At 50.0% G+C, this 18,967-nt stretch overlaps 1 protein-coding gene across 1 annotated transcript in view; it reads left to right on the top strand.

Annotated features, from left to right (window-relative positions):
- The window catches only part of KLHL22 (kelch like family member 22), a 49,470-nt gene that overhangs the window by 18,850 nt on the left and 11,653 nt on the right, over window positions 1-18,967 (top strand). Inside the window, exons 3-5 of the mRNA XM_049865674.1 lie at window positions 2,825-2,990; window positions 7,258-7,976; window positions 14,460-14,652. Of these exons, the coding sequence (XP_049721631.1) occupies window positions 2,825-2,990; window positions 7,258-7,976; window positions 14,460-14,652 (1,078 nt within the window). The remainder of the gene's footprint in view (window positions 1-2,824; window positions 2,991-7,257; window positions 7,977-14,459; window positions 14,653-18,967) is intronic.

Below are 18,967 nucleotides of genomic sequence, written 5' to 3'. Positions count from 1 at the left end.
TCTTTCAGGCCTTTTTCCTCAATTTTTACTTTAAAAAAGTCAGCCCTACTCAAATTTGAAAGATAAGTATAGTGAATACCTGTGTCCTTTATCTGCATTCATCAGTTATTAACACTTTGCCATAGCCATTTAAAAGTAAGTTGAGGATATTATGACACTCTATGTCTAAATACTTCAGTGCACCTCTCTAAGAATAAGGACATTCTCCGACAAACCTACAGTGTTGTTGTTGTTAGGTGCCGTGGAGTCGGTTTCAATTCATAGCAACCCCGCATGACAGGGTAGAACTGCCCCATCAGGTTTGCTTGGCTGTAACCTTTATTGGAGCAGACCTCCAGGTCTTTCTCCCACAGAGCTGCTGGGTGGGTTCGAGTCATCAGCCTTCAGTTAGCAACCAAGTGTTTAATTGTTAGTGCCACCAGGGCTCCCTCATAGCTACAATACCATTATAAATCTAAGAAAATATAGATCATTCTGTAATTCCATCTAATAATGAATCCATATTCACATTGTCCCCAAAATGTTTCTTATATCTCCCCCAGCCCCTCTTCCTGATCCAGTCAAGGCCCATACATTTCACAGATCTTTTCGTAAAGTGATAAAATATACATACCTGTGTTATCCCGAGTGCCTACACCTGTTCCAGGGGCACTGCTCACAGCATTCCTTCCTAAGCTATCTGCCATCCCACTGTGGCCAGTGTGGCACAGGAGGTGTCAGGAAGAGGAATCAGCCCAGAGAAGTGGTCAGCACGTAACAGCACAGTCCTGGAAGGTGCAGACAAGCTGGGCCAACCTCAGCACAGAGTGAGTCAGGGGTACTAGGGGATTGTGCACCAAGGGGCTGCTGTGGAGTGAGCAGAGCAAGATCCATCATCATCATAAACACAAATAGCAGTCAACTAGGTGGTGGAAGAAAAGGCCATATTTGCAACAGCAACAAAGTGTAAAATGTCTAGGAATTAACATACATGTGTCATGTGTCTAGGAAGATGACTTGCAAGACCTTCAAAGAGACCCAGAGGATGGGTCTGGGTCCCATTGTGTCCATGGGTGCAGAGATCCACATACAAAGATGTCAGTTCTCTAGATCAATCTAGTTTAACCTGTTCCCAATAACAATACTATCTTAATCAACAAGTACTGCTATAACAGGAATACCACAAGTGATGGCTTTAACAAAGAGAAATTTATTCTCTCACAAGTCTAGGAGGCTAGAAGTCCAAATTCAGGGTGCTATCTCCAGGGGAAGGCTTTCTGTCTCTCTCGGCTCTGGAGGAAGGTCCTTGTCATCAGTCTTCCCTTGGTCTAGGAGCTTCTTGCAGGAACTTCAGATCCAAAGGACACGCTTTGCTCTCGGCACTGCCTGGTGGTATGAGGGCCCTGTGTCTCTCTGCTTGCTTCTTTCTTTTATATCTCAAAAGAGATCGACTTAAGACACAGCCTTGTAGATTGGGTCCTGCCTCATCAGCATAACTGCCCCTGATCCCACCTCATTAACATCATGGAGGTAGGATTTACAACACGTGGGAAAATCACATTAGATGACAAAGTAGTGGACAGTCACACAATATTGGGAATCATGGCCTAGCTAAGCCAACGCACATTTTGGGGGGACACAGTTCAATCCGTAACAAATAGCAACAAGATTTATTGGGGGCATCAGACGAGCCGATTCTAAAGTTCAAATAAAAAAGCAAACCATGTCCAGGAAATTGTTGAAAAAAAAAGCAGACAAAGGAGACTAGACCTAAACTAGTTACTGTTGAGTTGGTTCCCACTCGTGGCGACCTCTTGTGTGTCAGAATAGACTGTGCTTCACAGGGCTTTCAATGACTGATTGTTCAAAAGTAGATCACCAGTCCTTTTGTTCAAGGTACCTCTAGGTGGGCTCGAACCTCCAGCCTTTCAGTTAGCAGCCAAGCATATTGACTGTTAGCACCACTGTGGGGCTGTGATCCATTAATACACGTGACAAAGCTGCAGTAACTGAAACTATGTTCCTCACCTGTGAAAAGACAGATTATTGGAAAAGGATAGGAAATTTAGAAACCGTTCCAAACACATCGGGAACTTTATGTGTGATCAAGATGACATCATAAATCAGGACAGAGAGCCGACGGAACAGCCATTTAAAACATAATGCTGGACCTTTGCTTCACACCTTATACCAAAGTAAATTCCAGGCAGATCAAAAATTTGAAACAGTTTTTATTGCTTAATAAAAAGAGGAAATCGGGGGAAATTTTTTCTAATATAAGCACGGAAAGAGAAAGCCTTTCTAAGTTTGACACAAAACTCAGACAAGAAAAGAAAATGATAACTTTGACTATATTAAAAGAAACAAGAGGCACACTTCTGTAATCAAAAGACTCTTTAAGTAGAAAAAAGTTCAGTTCATCCAGAAAAGAGGACAAATTCCTCAAATTGATAACACAGAGAGACTAATAGAAAATGGGCAAAGAATCTGGGCCATTCAGAAAAGTAAAGAAAACTGGCTCTTAAATATATGACGAGATTCTCTGTCCCATTCATAATAAGGTTTCACTTCTTCTTGGTGGCAGAGTTAGAGCTGGCATCTTCCTCAGTAGCAGAAGACAAGCTAGACGTGGCCCTGTCCTCATGACGTCCACTGTTGCCTTCCTGGGCGCACGTGGCAAGAGGAGATAGGGCCATTCCTAGTATGGCTACCCAGACCTTGCCAGGCAAAGAGTGCACAGGTATTGAGTCCGCATCGGTACCTGGTCAGCCCACTCTGGCTGTCTGTGGCCTGGGCTCACATCCAGATGGCTGTAACTCTGGTGCCTTGTCTCTTCACTCTACAGAGGAATGTTTGCTGGGGGACTGAAGGAGATGGAGCAGGAGGAGGTGCTGATCCACGGCGTGTCTTACAATGCCATGTGCCAGATCCTGCATTTCATATACACGTCAGAGCTTGAGCTCAGCCTGAGCAACGTTCAGGAGACGCTGGTGGCCGCCTGCCAGCTTCAGGTGAGCTGCACCTTGTGCAAACAGGACAGACCCACCCCCAGGCGGGGCTTCTCTGAGATGCCCACCGGGCAGTGGCATTGGTGTGCGGGTAGGTCAGGAGGGCCAGAGAGGAGGGCACAGATGCTGAGCCATAAAGGAGACCGACTGCATTAAGGAGGAATGGGGAGGAGGAGGAAGCTCTCGGGCTCGGTGGGAGGGGTGCCTCAGCCAGCCCTGGGGCTGAAACAGAGCTTCCCCAGAGGCCCCAGCACAGGCTCCTCGTCTGCCATTGCCTGCTACTGTTTTGCTGTTTTCCCTTCCCTCTGTGCCTGGGTCCCCCTGCCGCTGAAAAGATCCCATGCAGAAAGCGGTGGCCAACCCTACAGCCCCTCAGGTGGCGCCCTGTGCGCTCTGCCCTGGCAGTGCAGAGCTGTCTTTAGCATTGCCTGGTGGGCCCCCTCTGCCCCTCGTGCTCAATCTCTGATCTTTCTCAGTTTTTCCTTTAGAGCTTTTAACTATTTGTTTCCCTACAGAATTCAGAAAGTTTTCAGAGGGTTTGGTGGTGTGACTCACATTTTGAAAGTTTCTATTGAATTTTGGCGGTGTTGATGCAGTTATACGGGGTCTGCAGATGCCCTTGCTCTAAGAGCTGTCAGACGGCCTGACTGAGGCTGAGAGACAGCTCTCTGGATGTTTCTTAACGTGCGTTCATTATGCTGACCTTTTTTCAGGTCAGAGTGCATTTGGGCAGTTAGCAGTTTCAAGTCACAGGAAAACCAACCTCTCAGAGGCTCCTGAAGGCTGGCTCCATGTGGCAGGGCTGCAGCAGCTAGCCCTGCTCTTCCCTCCTCAGGTTGGCGGGGGGAGTCCTGGGTACATGTTCTGGGCTCTGGCTCAGCTCTCCATGCTTGCTTGATGGGTAGGTGGAAGTAAGCCAGCATAGCCTTCACAGCAGAAGACTTTCTTGCTTTCTTTGTTCAGATACTCCTCTGTACCTAAAACCAAACCCAAACCAGTTGCTGTCCAGTCAGCTCTGACTCATGGCAACCCCATGTGTGTCAGAATAGAACTGTGTTCCACAGGGTTTTCAGTGGCTGATTTTTCAGAAGAAAGTTGCCAGACCTTTCTTTTGATGCACCTCTGGGTGGGTTTGAACCTCAGTCTTTCAGTTAGTAGTCAAGCACTTAACCATCTGAGCCACCCAGGGCTTTCTGTCTCTACTGCTCTGCCATTGTTGCTTTGGGAACTCTCAGCTGGCTCTCTGACCTTGCAGCACTTAACTCCTTCCCCTATTCAGCTGCCTCCGGAACAGCTGCCCCAGGGCTCCCCATCGGTCTGTTGAGAACAGGCTATCCGTCTTCTCCTCCTCCCCAACCATCCCACTGCCACTCCCTGCCACCTTCCCTGTTCTGTGCAGAGCATGACCCTTCTACCAGGGCTCTGGGCCCAAAACCTGTGTCTCCTTGAACCCCTCCAACCTTCTTCATTCTCTGTATCCAAGTGGTGACAGCTCACCTTTAAATATGCCTGCGTCTAATTCTTCACCTCTGCCCAGGCCTCCATCTCCTCAGTTCTGCCTCCCACGTGGTCTCTTTGCCTTCTGTTTCTCTTCCCTTGCATCGACCATGCAGGCTGATACCAAATTACCTCCCCAAAGACCATCTTCCGTCTCTAACCCTTTGTTCACCTGCAGTCTCTCCCCAGTGCTCACAGCAGAGAGTTGCCCAGTGCTCCTGGAGGCCCAGTGCCTCAGAGGCTGGGGCAGCGCAGGACAGGGAGCTCCACTTCCCTTTGAGCAGCTCTGCTTTATTTTTATTTTGTTTTTAATATATTTGAGCTCCTAAGCAATTTTTTTTTTTTTTTTTTTACTGTAGATGAAGGTTTACAGAGCATATTAGTTTCTCACTAAACAATACACATACTGTTTTGTGACATTGGTTGCCAACCCCACGACATGTCAATATATTCCCCTCCTTGACCTTGGGTTCCTCATTACCAGCTTTCCTTTCCCTTCCTGCCTTCCCTTCCTTGCCCTTGGGCTGGTGTGCCCATTCAGTCTCCCTAGGCGGTATTTTAAGGAGCACTGGCGGTGTAATGGTTAAGCAGCCCGCTACTAACCAAAAGGTCAGCAATTCAAAGCCACCAGCCACTCTGAGAGAGAAAAGACCTGGTGAATCTGCTCCCATAAAGATTACAGCCTAGGAAACCTGTCGGACAGTTCTACTCTGTCATATAGGGCTGCGTTGGAATCAACTTGATGGCACACAACAACAGGCTGTATTTTAAAGAAAATTTTACTTGGTATAAGAGTTTTGAGTCCATAAACCTTGTCAGATGATACTTGTTCATGTAGTCAGGAGTGTTTGTGGCTTGCTCCTGCCACTACATGTTGTGCCCTTTGCTAGCCCAGGATTGAGTTCAGACTCTTTACAGCGTCCTCGGAGACCAGGTCTGAATCCCATCGAGACCACCCCCGTCAGGTCACCCTAAGCACATGAGTCTCCTTCTGTGAGCCTCTCAGCCACTCATGGGCAAGAGGCTCAGGCACAGGGTAGGTCTGGGTACGTTCTCTGTAAGCTTTCCCTTGGCAGGGGCCTGCTGCTCTAAAAAGAAGGATGAGAAGGAGAGAGACAGCCCTGTCCTCACTGGGATGCTTGCATGTTCTCAGGCTCACTTGGAGGTACTTTCTCTTACATTCCAACCACTACCTGGTCTCCAGTCTCCTGGCCATGACAAATCAGAAGCAGTATTTCAGAAAAAATTGGCAAAAGCAAAAGCGTCTGCTGAGGGAGAAAACAGATAATAAAGAAAGAAGCTTCATACCTAACGAAGCACTCTGGGGCCGTTTGGTGGCGGGCAGATACTTGCCTCACAATTCACAGGTTTCCATTCAGCTCTTAACGTACCACCTGGCAAGCAGGAAATGTCTTTTGAATTTAAAAAAAAAAAAAAAAGATTTTTAAACAGTAATTATTAAGCTTCAGATAGCAGCAAATTACTCTGTGCAGTGATTAAGTTGTTGATGATGTTGTATAAGTGAGGTTATTCCCATTTCACGAGAAATTCTGAGATTCTATTTTCCTAAAGAATTTATAAGCACCTGGTTTGTTATACTGGGCGGTTTTCCCTGGAACCCTTTATTTTATCTCATTTTATCCTGCTGTGTTTTGGTTCTGTAATCACAACCAGCTACCGTCAAGTGGACTCTGACTCCTGGCGCCCCCACATGTGTCAGAGTAGAACTGCTCCATAGGGTTTTCAGTGACTGGTTTTTCGGAAGTAGATCGCCAGGTCTTTCTTCTGAGGTGACTCTGGGTAGACTGGAACTTCCAACCTTTCTGTTAGCAGCCGAGCACGTTAACTGTTTGCACCACACAGGGACTGTACTCATAGGGTGCCTTTTTAGGGTGTGGTTTAACTGTCCTTGGGGCCCTGTGGCCTAATTTCTCCCTACCCCTGACACACACACCCTCTTCCCAGATGACCAATACTTTGGCAGGGCTAGAAAAGGGAGGGTACAGAACCCCTGGGGTCCCCTGTACTAATTATAATCTGGGCACTGACCTATGCGGGCCCTCAGACACATTACCAGCTTTCAGGAACCTGGAGTCAGATCCCAGGATGGGGCCCGGGCAGAGTGCCGGTGAACACCCAGCAGGAGGGCTGGCCCACTGCCTGCCACTTGGGCTGAACCTCAAGTTGTAGAAGGGCTGGCAGAAGAAGAGATGGGTGTGTGTGCCTTTGGTTCCTGAGCGCTTGGGGAGGCAGACTTTTGTAGAGTGCCCTGGGGGGTCCCAGGTCCATTCCAAATCAGGGTTTCCTGATATGGCGATCCTGATGTGCTAGGACCTGCTTCTCTGGAGTGCCTGTACTTTTTGTCTAAAAAGCTGGTGACATGTACGTTACAGGTCTACTATGTGCCAGCTATTTCCTGTGTGTTATTGCACTCTTAATTTATTCCTCTCCGCTTAACTGCCTCCATTTTATAGTTGAGGAAACTGAAGCTTAGGGAGGTTAAGAACATGCCACAGAGCCAGGATTTTAGCCCCATCGGGCTGGCAGTAAGCCACTTTTATCTCGTGCGTCCGAGGAAGACAGCGGTAACAGGCCTCTGAGTCGGGAAAGATTGGATGCAACTGAGGAGAGCTTTGGCTTTGCTTTCCATTTGCCAGGCCAGCCACAGTGGACGGCAGTACGAGCTGTGTTTCTGCCGTTATCCTCTGTCTCCCATCCCCAGACACAGTTTACCAGCCTGGACTTTAACAGGCGGCATCCTTTCTCCCCGCAGATCCCAGAAGTCATCCATTTCTGCTGTGATTTCCTCATGTCCTGGGTGGATGAGGAGAATATCCTTGATGTCTACCGGCTGGCAGAGCTATTTGACTTGAGCCGCCTGACCGAGCAGCTGGACACCTACATCCTCAAAAACTTTGTGGCCTTCTCAAGGACTGACAAGTACCGCCAGCTCCCCCTGGAAAAGGTCTACTCCCTCCTCAGCAGCAACCGCCTGGAGGTCTCCTGTGAGACCGAGGTCTACGAGGGTGCCCTGCTCTACCACTACACCCCAGAGCAGGTGCTGGCCGACCAGATCTCGCTGCACGAGCCGCCTAAACTCCTCGAGACCGTGCGGTTTCCGCTGATGGAACCTGAGGTCCTGCAGCGGCTCCACGACAAGCTGGACCCAAGCCCTCTGCGAGACACAGTGGCCAGTGCCCTCATGTACCACCGGAATGAGAGCCTGCAGCCCAGCCTGCAGGGCCCACAGACAGAGCTGCGGTCGGACATCCAGTGTGTCGTGGGCTTCGGGGGCATTCACTCCACGCCGTCCACTGTCCTCAGTGACCAGGCCAAATACCTGAACCCCCTGCTGGGAGAGTGGAAGCATTTCACTGCCTCCTTGGCACCCCGGATGTCCAACCAGGGCATCGCGGTTCTGAACAACTTTGTGTACTTGATCGGAGGGGACAACAACGTCCAGGGATTCCGTGCCGAGTCCCGGTGCTGGAGGTAGGAGAGGCACTTGTCTGTACCTTTGTCTGCGGGAATGATGGACTGAGAGGGCAGGGGTTAGTGGTGCTCAGTTAGCAAGTGGGTTCCACAGAGCAAGTCACCGCAGCCCAAGGCAGCATAAGCAGGAAGTTGTGATTCCCCCATTGGCCACTTAAACCAATGTTGCAGCTTGTCAGGGGCACAGCTGTTCTCTAAGCCCAGGTTAATTAAAAAGATGGAGATGGCATGAGAAAACAACAAGGAGAACCTGGAGTGCTTTTCTTCCCTCTTGTCCCTTCTCCTTCCCAGAAACCCACGCGCCCTTGATTGTGCGTGCTCCATCTTGTCGGAGAGGGCTGGGTTGTGGTAAGCAGGGTGCACTCAGACTGGCAGGAGCCAGAGGCATGGGGAACCCTTGGGCAGGAGAGACAGTCGAGCCTTGGAAAGGGGGACCCAGGAGCTGGAGAGCAGCTGGAACAGGCTGCTGCCTCTTCCCCAGTGCTCTCTTGCCAGCTGTGACCGGTCTTGTCTTGGCTCGCCTTTGCCTGTCTGGTTCGATCTTCTCTTAACCACAGTGCCTGGCAAAGGACAGCTTCCTGCCACTGCTCCTGGGTGAGCAGTGCTTGGCACAGAGATATAGGAAAGGCCATTGAGCATCATGGGCTTTCCTGCAGGTTTCCCCCACCCTGTAGTCAGCTGCGTACCACGTGCAAGGTCCCTGGAGGGGACAGTTTCCGAGAGGGTTGCAGACCGATGGGGTCCAGGGGAAGCATCCAGCTCTGTTAAGTCTATGAGGTGGCGATCCCACAGTCTGGCTCTTTGGGCTGAGCAAGGGAAGTAGCCCAGGTGCCCACATCCTTAGCTGCCATTAAATTCCCAGGGCCTCCTCCTCTGTACTTTGGAATTTTATCCATGTGAGAAGGCTCCCCACTCAGCAAGCTGAAAGACAGTTATGCAGCGATGGCCAGCTGCCTTCTGGCAGCTGTGAACTAGGCGCCTACCGAGTTCCTATTCATGTGTCCACTTTCAAGGGTGGGGTAGGGGTCTGGCCTGGCCACACCACTTGGAATCAAGTGTGACTGTGGCTGAGGAGGAGCAGACAGCCTATCCTGGGCCACGTCTGTTTCCTGGCTCCAGGGGGCAAGTCACTTTTGTTAAACTGATGAGATGCAAACAAAGCTTGGCAGTACATTTGGTTAAACACGAGGAAGGGAGTATTCAGAAAATGACTACCTTCATTTTCTCCCTCACCAGATGCTGTCCCCAGCGGAGTGGCCAAGTGATTTCAGGCTTCTCTTTGGCCAAGCCTTGAAACTGCTTTTTTAGGTGCTCAGTGTTCCTGTCGTCGGGCAAGGCCAGCGCTCTCTGTGGAGAGCAGCCCACAGGACTGTCAGCCAGAGGTCTCCCTGAGTGCTCTGGTCCCTGGCTTTCAGCTCAGGGTAGAGACAGTGTATTAAATTTAAAAAGGACCCCAGAAAATATTTGTACTAGCTCTGGATTTTACTTCTCAGTTTGCCGTAAGATGAACTGAAACCTGGATTATACTGACTAAAACTGTTCAAATCTTTGTATATGATAGCAAACCAAACCAAACCTACTGCCATCGAGTCGATTTTGACTCATAGCAACCCTATAGGACATAGTAGAACTGCCCCATTGAGTTTCCAAGGAGCGCCTGGCGGATCTGAACTGCCAACCTTTTAGTTAGCAGCACGCCTCCAGGGTTTCCTTGTATATGATAGGAAAGCTTATTTTTGTTAGCAAAAAACATTACTCGAGGATTTATTCCGGCACAGTGGAAAATTAATCCAATAAAGAAGAAGATGTGGGGTACAGGACACAGTGGGGAGATTAGAGATAAGTGAAACTCTGGTTATGTGTGAATCGTGATGTATAGTGTATATCTGTGTGTGAGTGGCTGCAATGGTTATGCGCTCGGCTGCAAACCAAAAGGCTGGTGGTTTACGCCTGCCAGCAGCTCTACAGGAGAAAAGACCTGACAGTCTGCTCTCATAAAGATTACAGCCTAAGAAACCTGTTTTAGTCGTCTAGTGCTGCTATAATAGAAATACCACAAATGAATGGCTTTAACAAAGAGAAATTTATATTCTTACAGTTTTTTTTTTAGTAGGCTAGAAGTCCAAATTCAGGGCATCAGCCCCAGGGGGAAGGCTTTCTCTCTCTTTTGGCTCAGGAGGAAGGCCCTTCTTGTCAATCTTCCCCTGGACTAGGAGCTTTTCCGCGCAGGGACCCCAGTCCAAAGGATGCACTCTGCTCCCGACATTGCTTTCTTGGTGCTCTGAGGCCCCCCACTGTCTACTTACTTCCCTTTCCTTTTGTATCTTTTAAGATAAAGGGTAGAGCAGGCCACACCCCAGGGAAACTCCCTTTACATTGGATCAGGGCTGTGACCTTAGTAAGGGTGTTAGAATCCCACCCTAATCGTCTTTAACATAAAATTACAATCACAAAATGGAGGACAACCACACAATACTGGGAATCATGGCCCAGCCAAATTGATATGCACGTTTTTGGGGGGGACATAATTCAATCCGTGACAAAACATGGGGCAGTTCTACTCTGTCACATGGGGCCGATGAGTAGGAATGGACTCAGTGGCACACAACAACATATGTAGTTACGTGTGTGTGTCCTTAAATCTGAAAGATGTCCAAATGAACTCAGCCTAGGAACTGGAGAGCAGGAGGTCAGAAGGAGGCAAGGGGAACCTTTGGAGGTTCTTGTCTCACTCCAGTTGAAGGTGCTGGTGCTTACTTGGTGGGGAGAGAAGATACATACACACACAAACCTCAGTGTGCAGGAGGGGCAGTGGAAGGAGACAGCCCAGACAGTTGACAGGGCTTCGGCGCGTGCTGTGTCCTGTCCCAGCCAGACTGGCACCTGGCTTGCTCCTCCCCGGCACTCAGGTCTCAAACACCACCTTCCAGAGTCCTTTCCTGGCACCCTAAGAGAGCCCTGCCCTCCCAGCCCCCTGGTAAGTCTCTCTCTCCCTGCCTTCCTTTTTTTTCCCATATGATACTTGCGATTATACTGAATACCTGCTTGTTTCCTCAGTTTATTTAGCCCATTTCCGTATCTCAGTGGAAGGCAAGGTTAGACTTGTGTCCCAAGTTCACCTCTGGATTTCCAGCACTGAGACCAAGTCTGACGCCGTGAACAGCCAGTGATTTGCAGAGGGGCTGGATTAGTTCCTACTGGTTTCCCACTCATTGGTGTAGTAGTACATTCAGCAGACTACGTGGTCCACCCTGAACTGGATGCTCAGGGTCTGAGGGCCTGAGGTCCAGGAATGCAGAAGGAAATCCCAGTCCTTTGTGAGTGTCCCACAAGTTAACACTGTCTGGTTACGACCCCTCACGATAGCTCTTCCAGGCAGGCAGTACACCTTATTGGGCAGATGCAGAGACTCAGTGAATACTGAGAAATTAAAGTGACACCTAGGACCACCCAGCTAAAAAGGGCCAAAGCCAGGATTCACAGCTGTTGGTGTGACCTGGGACCATGTTCTCTCTCTCCTGTTGACCCTGTTCCTGGGGCATCCTGTCATCTGTAATCACTTGGCTTTGGAGCACAGGGTGAAACTGGTCTCTTCTCTAGCCAGCATATGACTTAGGCAGAGAAAACTACCCATTCTTTTCCGAGCCCAGTGAAGTTAGACTTGTTTTCCTTGGAGTTGGTCTTCTTGTTGTTGTTGCTGTTAGATACCATCGTGTCAGTTCCAACTGACAGCGACAGTGTGTACCACAGAACGAAACACTGCCCGGTCCGGTGCCATCCTTACAATCATTGTTATGCTTGAGCCCATTGTTGTAGTCCCTGTGTCAGTGCATCTCATTGAGGGTCTTCCTCTTTTCCGCTGACCCTGTACTCTGCCAAGCATGAAGTCCTTCTCCAGGGACTGATCCCTCCTGACAGACAACATGTCCAAAGTATGTAAGACGCAGTCTTGCCATCCTTGCTTCTAAGGAGCATTCTGATTGTACTTCCTCCAAGACAGATTTGTTCGTTCTTCTGGCAGTCCGTGGTATATTCAATATTCTTCGCCAACACCACAATTCAAAGGCGTCAGTTCTTCTTCGGTCTTCCTTATTCACTGTCCAGCTTTCACATGCATATGATGCAGTTGAAAGTACCATGGCTTGGGTCGGGCGCACCTTAGTCTTCAAGGTGGCGTCTTCGCTTTTCAACACTTTAAAGAGGTCCATTCCAGCAGATTTGCCCAATGCGGTACATCTTTTGATTTCTTGACTGCCGCTTCCATGGATCCAAGTAAAATGAAATCCTTAACAACTTCAGTCTTTTCTCCGTTTATCATCATGTCGCTTATTGGTCCAGTTGTGAGGATTTTTGTTTTCTTTATGTTGAGGTGCAATCCATACTGAAGGCTGTGGTCTTTGATCGTCATCAGTAAGTGCTTCAAGTCCTCTTCACTTTCAGCAAGCAAGGTTGTGTCGTCTGTATAACGCAGGTTGTTAATGAGTCTTCCTCCAATCCTGATGCCCTGTTCTTCTTTGTATAGTCCAGCTTCTTGTTGGTCTTACTCTGGAGAAATAAAAAACACTTATTTGAAGGAGAGTGATATATCTCTCCATGGTGAGCTGTTGAGCAAGGAGGTTCCAGAGGCTGGAGTTTACCACATGCAGGTGCCTGGGTGGTTCCCAGGGGAAAAGCTTGGGCTTTGGGCTCAGGAGGCCCAGGGCCCTCATGGCTGTGTGACCATACTTTTCCATACAGCTCACCTGCCTGTGTGCCACTTGTTTTGGACCTGAGGGGTAGAGAGAGTAATGTGGCAGTGAGAGGCCCAGGAACTGCAGAGGGGGTGGGGCCAGCTGGGGCTGTGAGGTCGTGCTAGACGGCAGGACTGGACTTGAGTGTAAAGAGCCTCAGGTCCAGGCTGGAGCATGTGGACAGGGTGTATAAGCAGGGCATCTCGTGTGGACTTTACCCTTGAGGTGGGATGGGCTGGGCCAGAGAAGGAAGACTGAGGAGGCGGGGGACCAGGCTATGAGGCTCTGGCTGTGAGTACTTCGGTAACTGATGGGGCAGCAGGACTAAGGCCACAGCAAGAGGACGTCTCCTAGGGGTACAGTCTGCAGGTCTTCCCCCTGCTGGTTGTAAGGAGATGCAGGAGTTTCTAGTTTGGAGGTGGGGGGCGAGTAGGTGGCACCATTGAGAGGAGTTGGTGGATTGCAGGGAGAGCAGGGTTCCATTTAGGACAGGTGAGCAGCCAGGTGGAGAGGCTCTGGCAGGTGTTGGAAAAGTAGGTCAGATGTCAAGGAGAAAGTGCTGGGTGATGGCGGATAGCCTGGAGTGGGTGAGACACTGGATAGGAATCCAGAGCCCTCTGAAGGCAGAAGAACAGGCTGCTGAGAAGCCGGGAGGAGCAGCCTGAGGGGGCGGCAGGAAGGGCAGGGCAGAAGTACTCGCTCCAGGGAAGAGCAGGCGGGGGTGAACCCCCTCTGCTTAGTGGAGTCAGCAGCAAATGGGGGGAGGGGAAGGAATCCCAGGGACTAGACTTGTTCTGGAGGTTAGTGGTGAGGAAGAGAAGGCAAGGCCGTGGCTTGGGGAGAGCTGCATCTCCATAGGAGGCTCACAGATGTCAGGGCTGTGGGCCGTGGCAGCAGAGCTGGCATGATGTCAGGACTTAGGAGGCCAGGCTGCTTAGCAGTGCAGGCCAGCTCCCAGGCAGCCCGCAGCACTTCTTCTGGCCCAGGCCACATTCCTCCAGCCTCGAGGGCCTGCTGCAGCCAGCCCTGAGGCTCCTGGAATCTGACAGACCCGTGCCCCTATGGTACCCACAATCCAGCTCAGCAGGTAGCCCTCCCACAGGAGAAGAGGGGCCCTGAGAAGTGAGGGAATGCTCCAGCTGGAGCGGCTGGGAGCACCTGGAGTGTGGGCCAAGCGTGAGGGGTGCCTCAACGGGGATGAGCAGTTTGAGGGAACACAGAGGAGGAAGTGAGGCTGGCAGGTGACTGCTTGTGCAGACTCAGCTGAGGCAGGAACACAGTGCATACTGAGCGCTAAGGAGGCCTTGGCACTGACGGGCACCCTGCACAGGGCATGTCCTGATCAGACAATCCCCTGGGCATGCGACAGAATGTTGGGGGAAAGTGGAGGCCAGGAGGCCATTGAGAGGGAGGCTACTGCACTGGTCCAGTCTAGAGGCCATAATATGGGGGCCTTTTTGAAGGAGGACAGGGCCCTAGGGACCATGAGTTGACATAGATGAGACTGAAGTGGCTGCAGGAACAGCCATTGGGCAGCCTGGGGTAGACAGTTGGGAGCCGCACCTGTGCTCAGATATATAGGAGGCCTCTGGCATGGCCATGTGTTGTGCATGCATTGGTGAGTGGGGGCAGCCAGGGCGGGATTCAGGCTGGGTTGTGGTGAGGGGAAAAAAGGCCAGAGCAGGAGGGGTAAGGTCTGTGGGTGGCTTTCTTACCTGGTCAATGACGTGCAATTCTCGTGTCCCCACAAAAGGTATGACCCACGGCACAACCGCTGGTTCCAGATCCAGTCCCTGCAGCAGGAGCATGCAGACCTGTGTGTGTGTGTTGTGGGCAAGTACATCTACGCCGTGGCGGGCCGTGACTACCACAATGACCTGAATGCTGTGGAGCGCTACGATCCCGCCACCAACTCCTGGGCCTACGTGGCCCCGCTCAAGAGGGAGGTAAGGAAGCCCCTCCAAAAGAGACCTGTTTCCAACCACTTTCCTTCCCTGGGAAGTGGAGAGGGTGAGGTCCAGGCATCAAGGCCAGTGCCAGTCACAGGCTAGGGAACAGGCCCAGTGAGCAGAGTCTGTGTCCCCTCAAAGACCTTGCACTGAGCATTGCTGGGGAAACCACTGAGGCTCAGCTGTCTTGGAAGAGGAGTCATCAAGCTGTCCTGTCCCTGTTCCTCAGAATCTCACCCCCTTCTCGAGGCTCACATGTGAGACCTTGATCCCAAAAAACTGCTTTAACCTTGTAGTTCAAAGGTGGACAGAAACCTTTCCCTTGTCTGTCCTTCACAACTGAGACTAGCTGAGGTGTTTCAAAGGATGTTAAACAGGAGGGATGTTGACAGAAATGAGACTTTGCTGCTTAGATCACAGACCTGCCCATGCTATGTCCTCAGACTTCTCCACCAGAGGCTCCCCTGAGGGGTAGGGCTACAGCCCAAGAGCCTTCCAGAAGCCAGAAATGTTTTTGAAGCTTTGTTGTTGTTGTTGTTTTTAATTATGGGCATCTGGGCCTCTTACATAATACCTTGGTTTATTCCAATATGAAGATGTTTAATACTATGTTCATTGTGCAAAAGTGGTGTTCTGGGGAGGTGGCTTTGGAGTACTCAGACCTTGGCCCAAGAACTAGACATGGGATTCCAAGGGAAGGAAGAGGCCTTGCTGGCCCCACACTTCCAGATTCCAACCTCTGAGGGCAGAGTCTGCGCCCACTGGTACGAGCACTACCATTTGAGGAGTACCTGCTGCTACAGTCCGGGTATTTTCTTCGGGAGTCCCTGAGCACCCCAGAGGCAGAGGATGGTTCCAGACAAGAGTGCAGGCTCTGTCCCTGGCTCTCCCCACACTAGCTGTGGGACTTGGGCAAGATTTTTGGCCTTTCTGAATTATTCCATGGCTTCATCTCTTTATTTCTGACCTCCCCTGACCCCCCCAGTTGCTTAGACTTAGACCTCGGGGCTGGGGGCTCTCCCCGTGGGGCCTCGCTTCTGTCCACCTGAGTATGGCCTCACTCACGAAGCATAGCCACACTGCCATAACCTCTGGTACCGCAACCTCCAAGCCAGTGATACCCATCGTTGCTCGCAGGCAAGGAAGACTGGACTTGCTCTTTGTGCCTCAGCTTCTTTTGGGGAAGGAAGCCTCTCTGGAGGGACAATCCCTATCCCCATCCCAGAGCGAAAGGAGCAGATTTTGCATAGGAAAGATCAGGGGACCCTTGAGATATGGTAGATGAGAACAGACTTCCCAAGTGCCATTCCAGAGTTGTGGAAGGGTACGAAAGAGCGTTTTGGGGCGGGACGGAGATGGGTGGGGGCAGCAACATGTCCCTCAGTGAATCTTTATCATGTGTTGCCTGGGGAAGCTGCAGTTCTCTAGCTTGGCCACAGAGGGGCAGCCTTGGTCTTCAACTGGCTACACCCAAGCTTCCAGCTTCCCCTCCTTTCCTTCCTTCATGCATTCATTCAGCAGCTATTTATCAAGCAGTTACCATGTGCCAAGTCCTGGGGATCTAATGGTGACAGCAGCTGACAAAGATCCCCCACACCCCATGGTGTTTACAGCCTAGCAGGAGAAACAACTCAACCAGGAAACAAATCAGTAATTACTAGTTTTGGTAAGTGTAACGAAGGCAGTAAAGAGGAACTGAACTAAAGAATTCCCAGAAGGGAGTTCAGTCAGGACTAATCTAGTGAATGAGTTGAGGGAATGCCCATCTGAGGAGATGTCACTTAAGCCAAGGCCTAAAGGAAGACAGGCAGCCATTTGGAGGAGGGAGGGCCTTGCAGGCCAGGAGCAAGGAGAGCAGTTCTGGGCTATTAAATGGTCCGCACAGAAAGTGGTGGCTGCTCTGCTGGGGTGGGGGCTGTGGCTGTTGGCAGTGGTGGTTGCCAGGCTGTGGGGATGGAGGGAAGTGAGTGGATTCAGATGTATTTTGGAGGCGGGTTGCCCCAGACATGAACACCTGGGGGCATGGCAAGGCCAGTCGCTGAGAGGACAAACACATTTGGGAGTGAAAAGGAAAGGTTCCATCTAGAGTATGATAAATGTGAGGTGCCCTGGGGACATCCACATGAAATGCCAGGTTGACATTAGAGAAGCTCAGGGGAGTGAGAAATGGGGAGGCGTCATCAGGACATGACGGTGTTCTGGCAATGGGAATGGATGTGATGGGTTCAGAGGAACAGGGACAATGAAAGATTATTGGAGGAGAAGCCAGGGAGGTAGGTGGGAAACCTTCCAGAGAGCAGAGGTTTCCTCCTAGGAACAGAGGGGAGCCTCCAGGTCCCGGAGGCGGTAGGCGTGCAGCCAGCATAAAAAGTCTTTACAGTGTCTGCAGGAACTGTAGACATGGCAGGGCCACATTGCCAGCTCAGAACCCATGCTCTGGCAGAGCGAATGACCAAGGGAAAGACTGTCATGTAGCCTCACCCATTTGTTGCATTCCCCCACTTGTGTTTTGAGGGACTGCTATAATGTGCAGTCCCACCAGCATGCTCTAGACAAGTATACTGGTCACTGCAGCTGCAACAGGCTGTGAACTTGCTGACCCAGCAGCAGGCATCATCCTCTGGTCACATGTGCGTGGCCCAAAGCTTAGTGTTGTCTTCCTGTGCTTCAGAGGAAAGCAAGGAATCTCTGCACAGAGTCCCTTCTCTTCTCATTTAAAAACCCAGAGAACTTCTGTTTCTTGGAAGATGGAGTGTATGTCCTTTTCCCTGTTCCTCCACTAAATACAGCTAAAAATCCTTAACATTACATGTAAAATAAATATTAGAAGACCCTGAAAGGTTAAGAGAAGGCAGATCAGCTAGGGACCTTGGGACCCAAGGAATGACAAGGTGAAGTCTACCCTGGGTTTTCTTTTTGCCTCAAATATCTCAGGCTTGAAACTAATGAAGCCAGCAACTCAGAAATGCTAGTGGATGCAGACAAAAAAAGCCCCAACAAAAGACTATTCTCTTTAGCCAGAGGATCAGGAAAGAGACAGCCTAGTAAGACAGAAAACTTTTAGATAATAAGCACTCTGCTTTACCTAACACCACCCACACCAGCAAAAGCTGAGTGGGGAACCTAGACTTCCACCGTTCCCAGGCCCCCACCAGTAGGTTGGTGTCAGAGAAGGCTGAGTAGGGAACTGGGACTTTCATCCCTGCTGAGTAGTAACGAGACCTTCCCCTGCCCTGCTCAGAGTCAGGAAACCATGTGGAGAGCCCAGACTTCACCTCCAGCCAGCCATAATGAAGAACCCCTCCCCTTCCTCACTGAGGAGGCCTGGTGGAAAGTCAGGATTTACAACACCGACCAGAAGGAAAGAGGCCACCTCCTCCCATGTGGTGGCTGTGCATGTCACATGGGGAGCAGTAACTAGGCACTCCTGCCCATTCCAGCCAGGGAGGTATCCGTGGAAGCCTAGTAGGAAACTGAAACTCCCATCCCTGCCCACCAGTAAAGGAGCATTAAGAAGGCTGAATGGGGGACCTGGACTTTTACCCCCACCTGGCAGTGATATAGCAGCACCCACTTACCCTTGCCTCAAGTAATAATGAGAAAAAGCCAACTAAAATGGAAGGGTCAAGCTCTTAGAGTCTCATAATACCCCAAATGTCCTGACTTCAGTTGAAAATCACTTGTCATGCCAAGAGCCAGGAAGATCTCAAATTGAATGAAAGAAGGAAAAAAAAAATAATTGCCAACACAAAGGTGATAGAGATGTTAGAATTATCTTTCAAAGATTTTAAAGTAGCCGTCATAAAAATGCCTCAGGAAGCAATTATGAGCATGCTTGAAACAATCAAAAAACCAGGAGGTGAAGAAATAGAAATTTTTACCAAAAGATACATATAAAAGCAATAAAAAAGAACCAAATGAACTGCCTCCTTTGCCATAAGACCGGAAGAACTGGATGGTGCCTGGCTACCATTACTGAACTTTTTGATCAAAAGATTCTACGGAAGGATCCTAATCAGAAGGGGAAAGTGCAGAAGAGAATTTCAGATTCTCATGGAATCCAGACTTGCTGAAGCCACTGAGGTAATGGCTTAAACTCTTGCCCTGAAGTAATCTTCACACCTTAAACCAAAAATACCCCCTGAAGTCTTCTTTAAACCAAACAACAGTTTAGCTTAACTAGTAAAAAATTTCTACCTTGAGCATTGTACTCTTTTAAGAACTATCTATAAGGGATCAAACTGACAACTGCAACTCAAAAGTTTAGGAAATTTAGGGGGCAATGAGTTTATATTAAGAGCGGAGGAACAAT

The sequence above is a fragment of the Elephas maximus genome, chromosome 22, assembly GCF_024166365.1.
Source record: "Elephas maximus indicus isolate mEleMax1 chromosome 22, mEleMax1 primary haplotype, whole genome shotgun sequence".
Lineage (NCBI taxonomy): Eukaryota > Metazoa > Chordata > Mammalia > Proboscidea > Elephantidae > Elephas > Elephas maximus.
The sequence above is the reverse complement of the archived record's forward strand: the minus strand, read 5'-3'. Positions and strand labels throughout refer to the sequence as shown.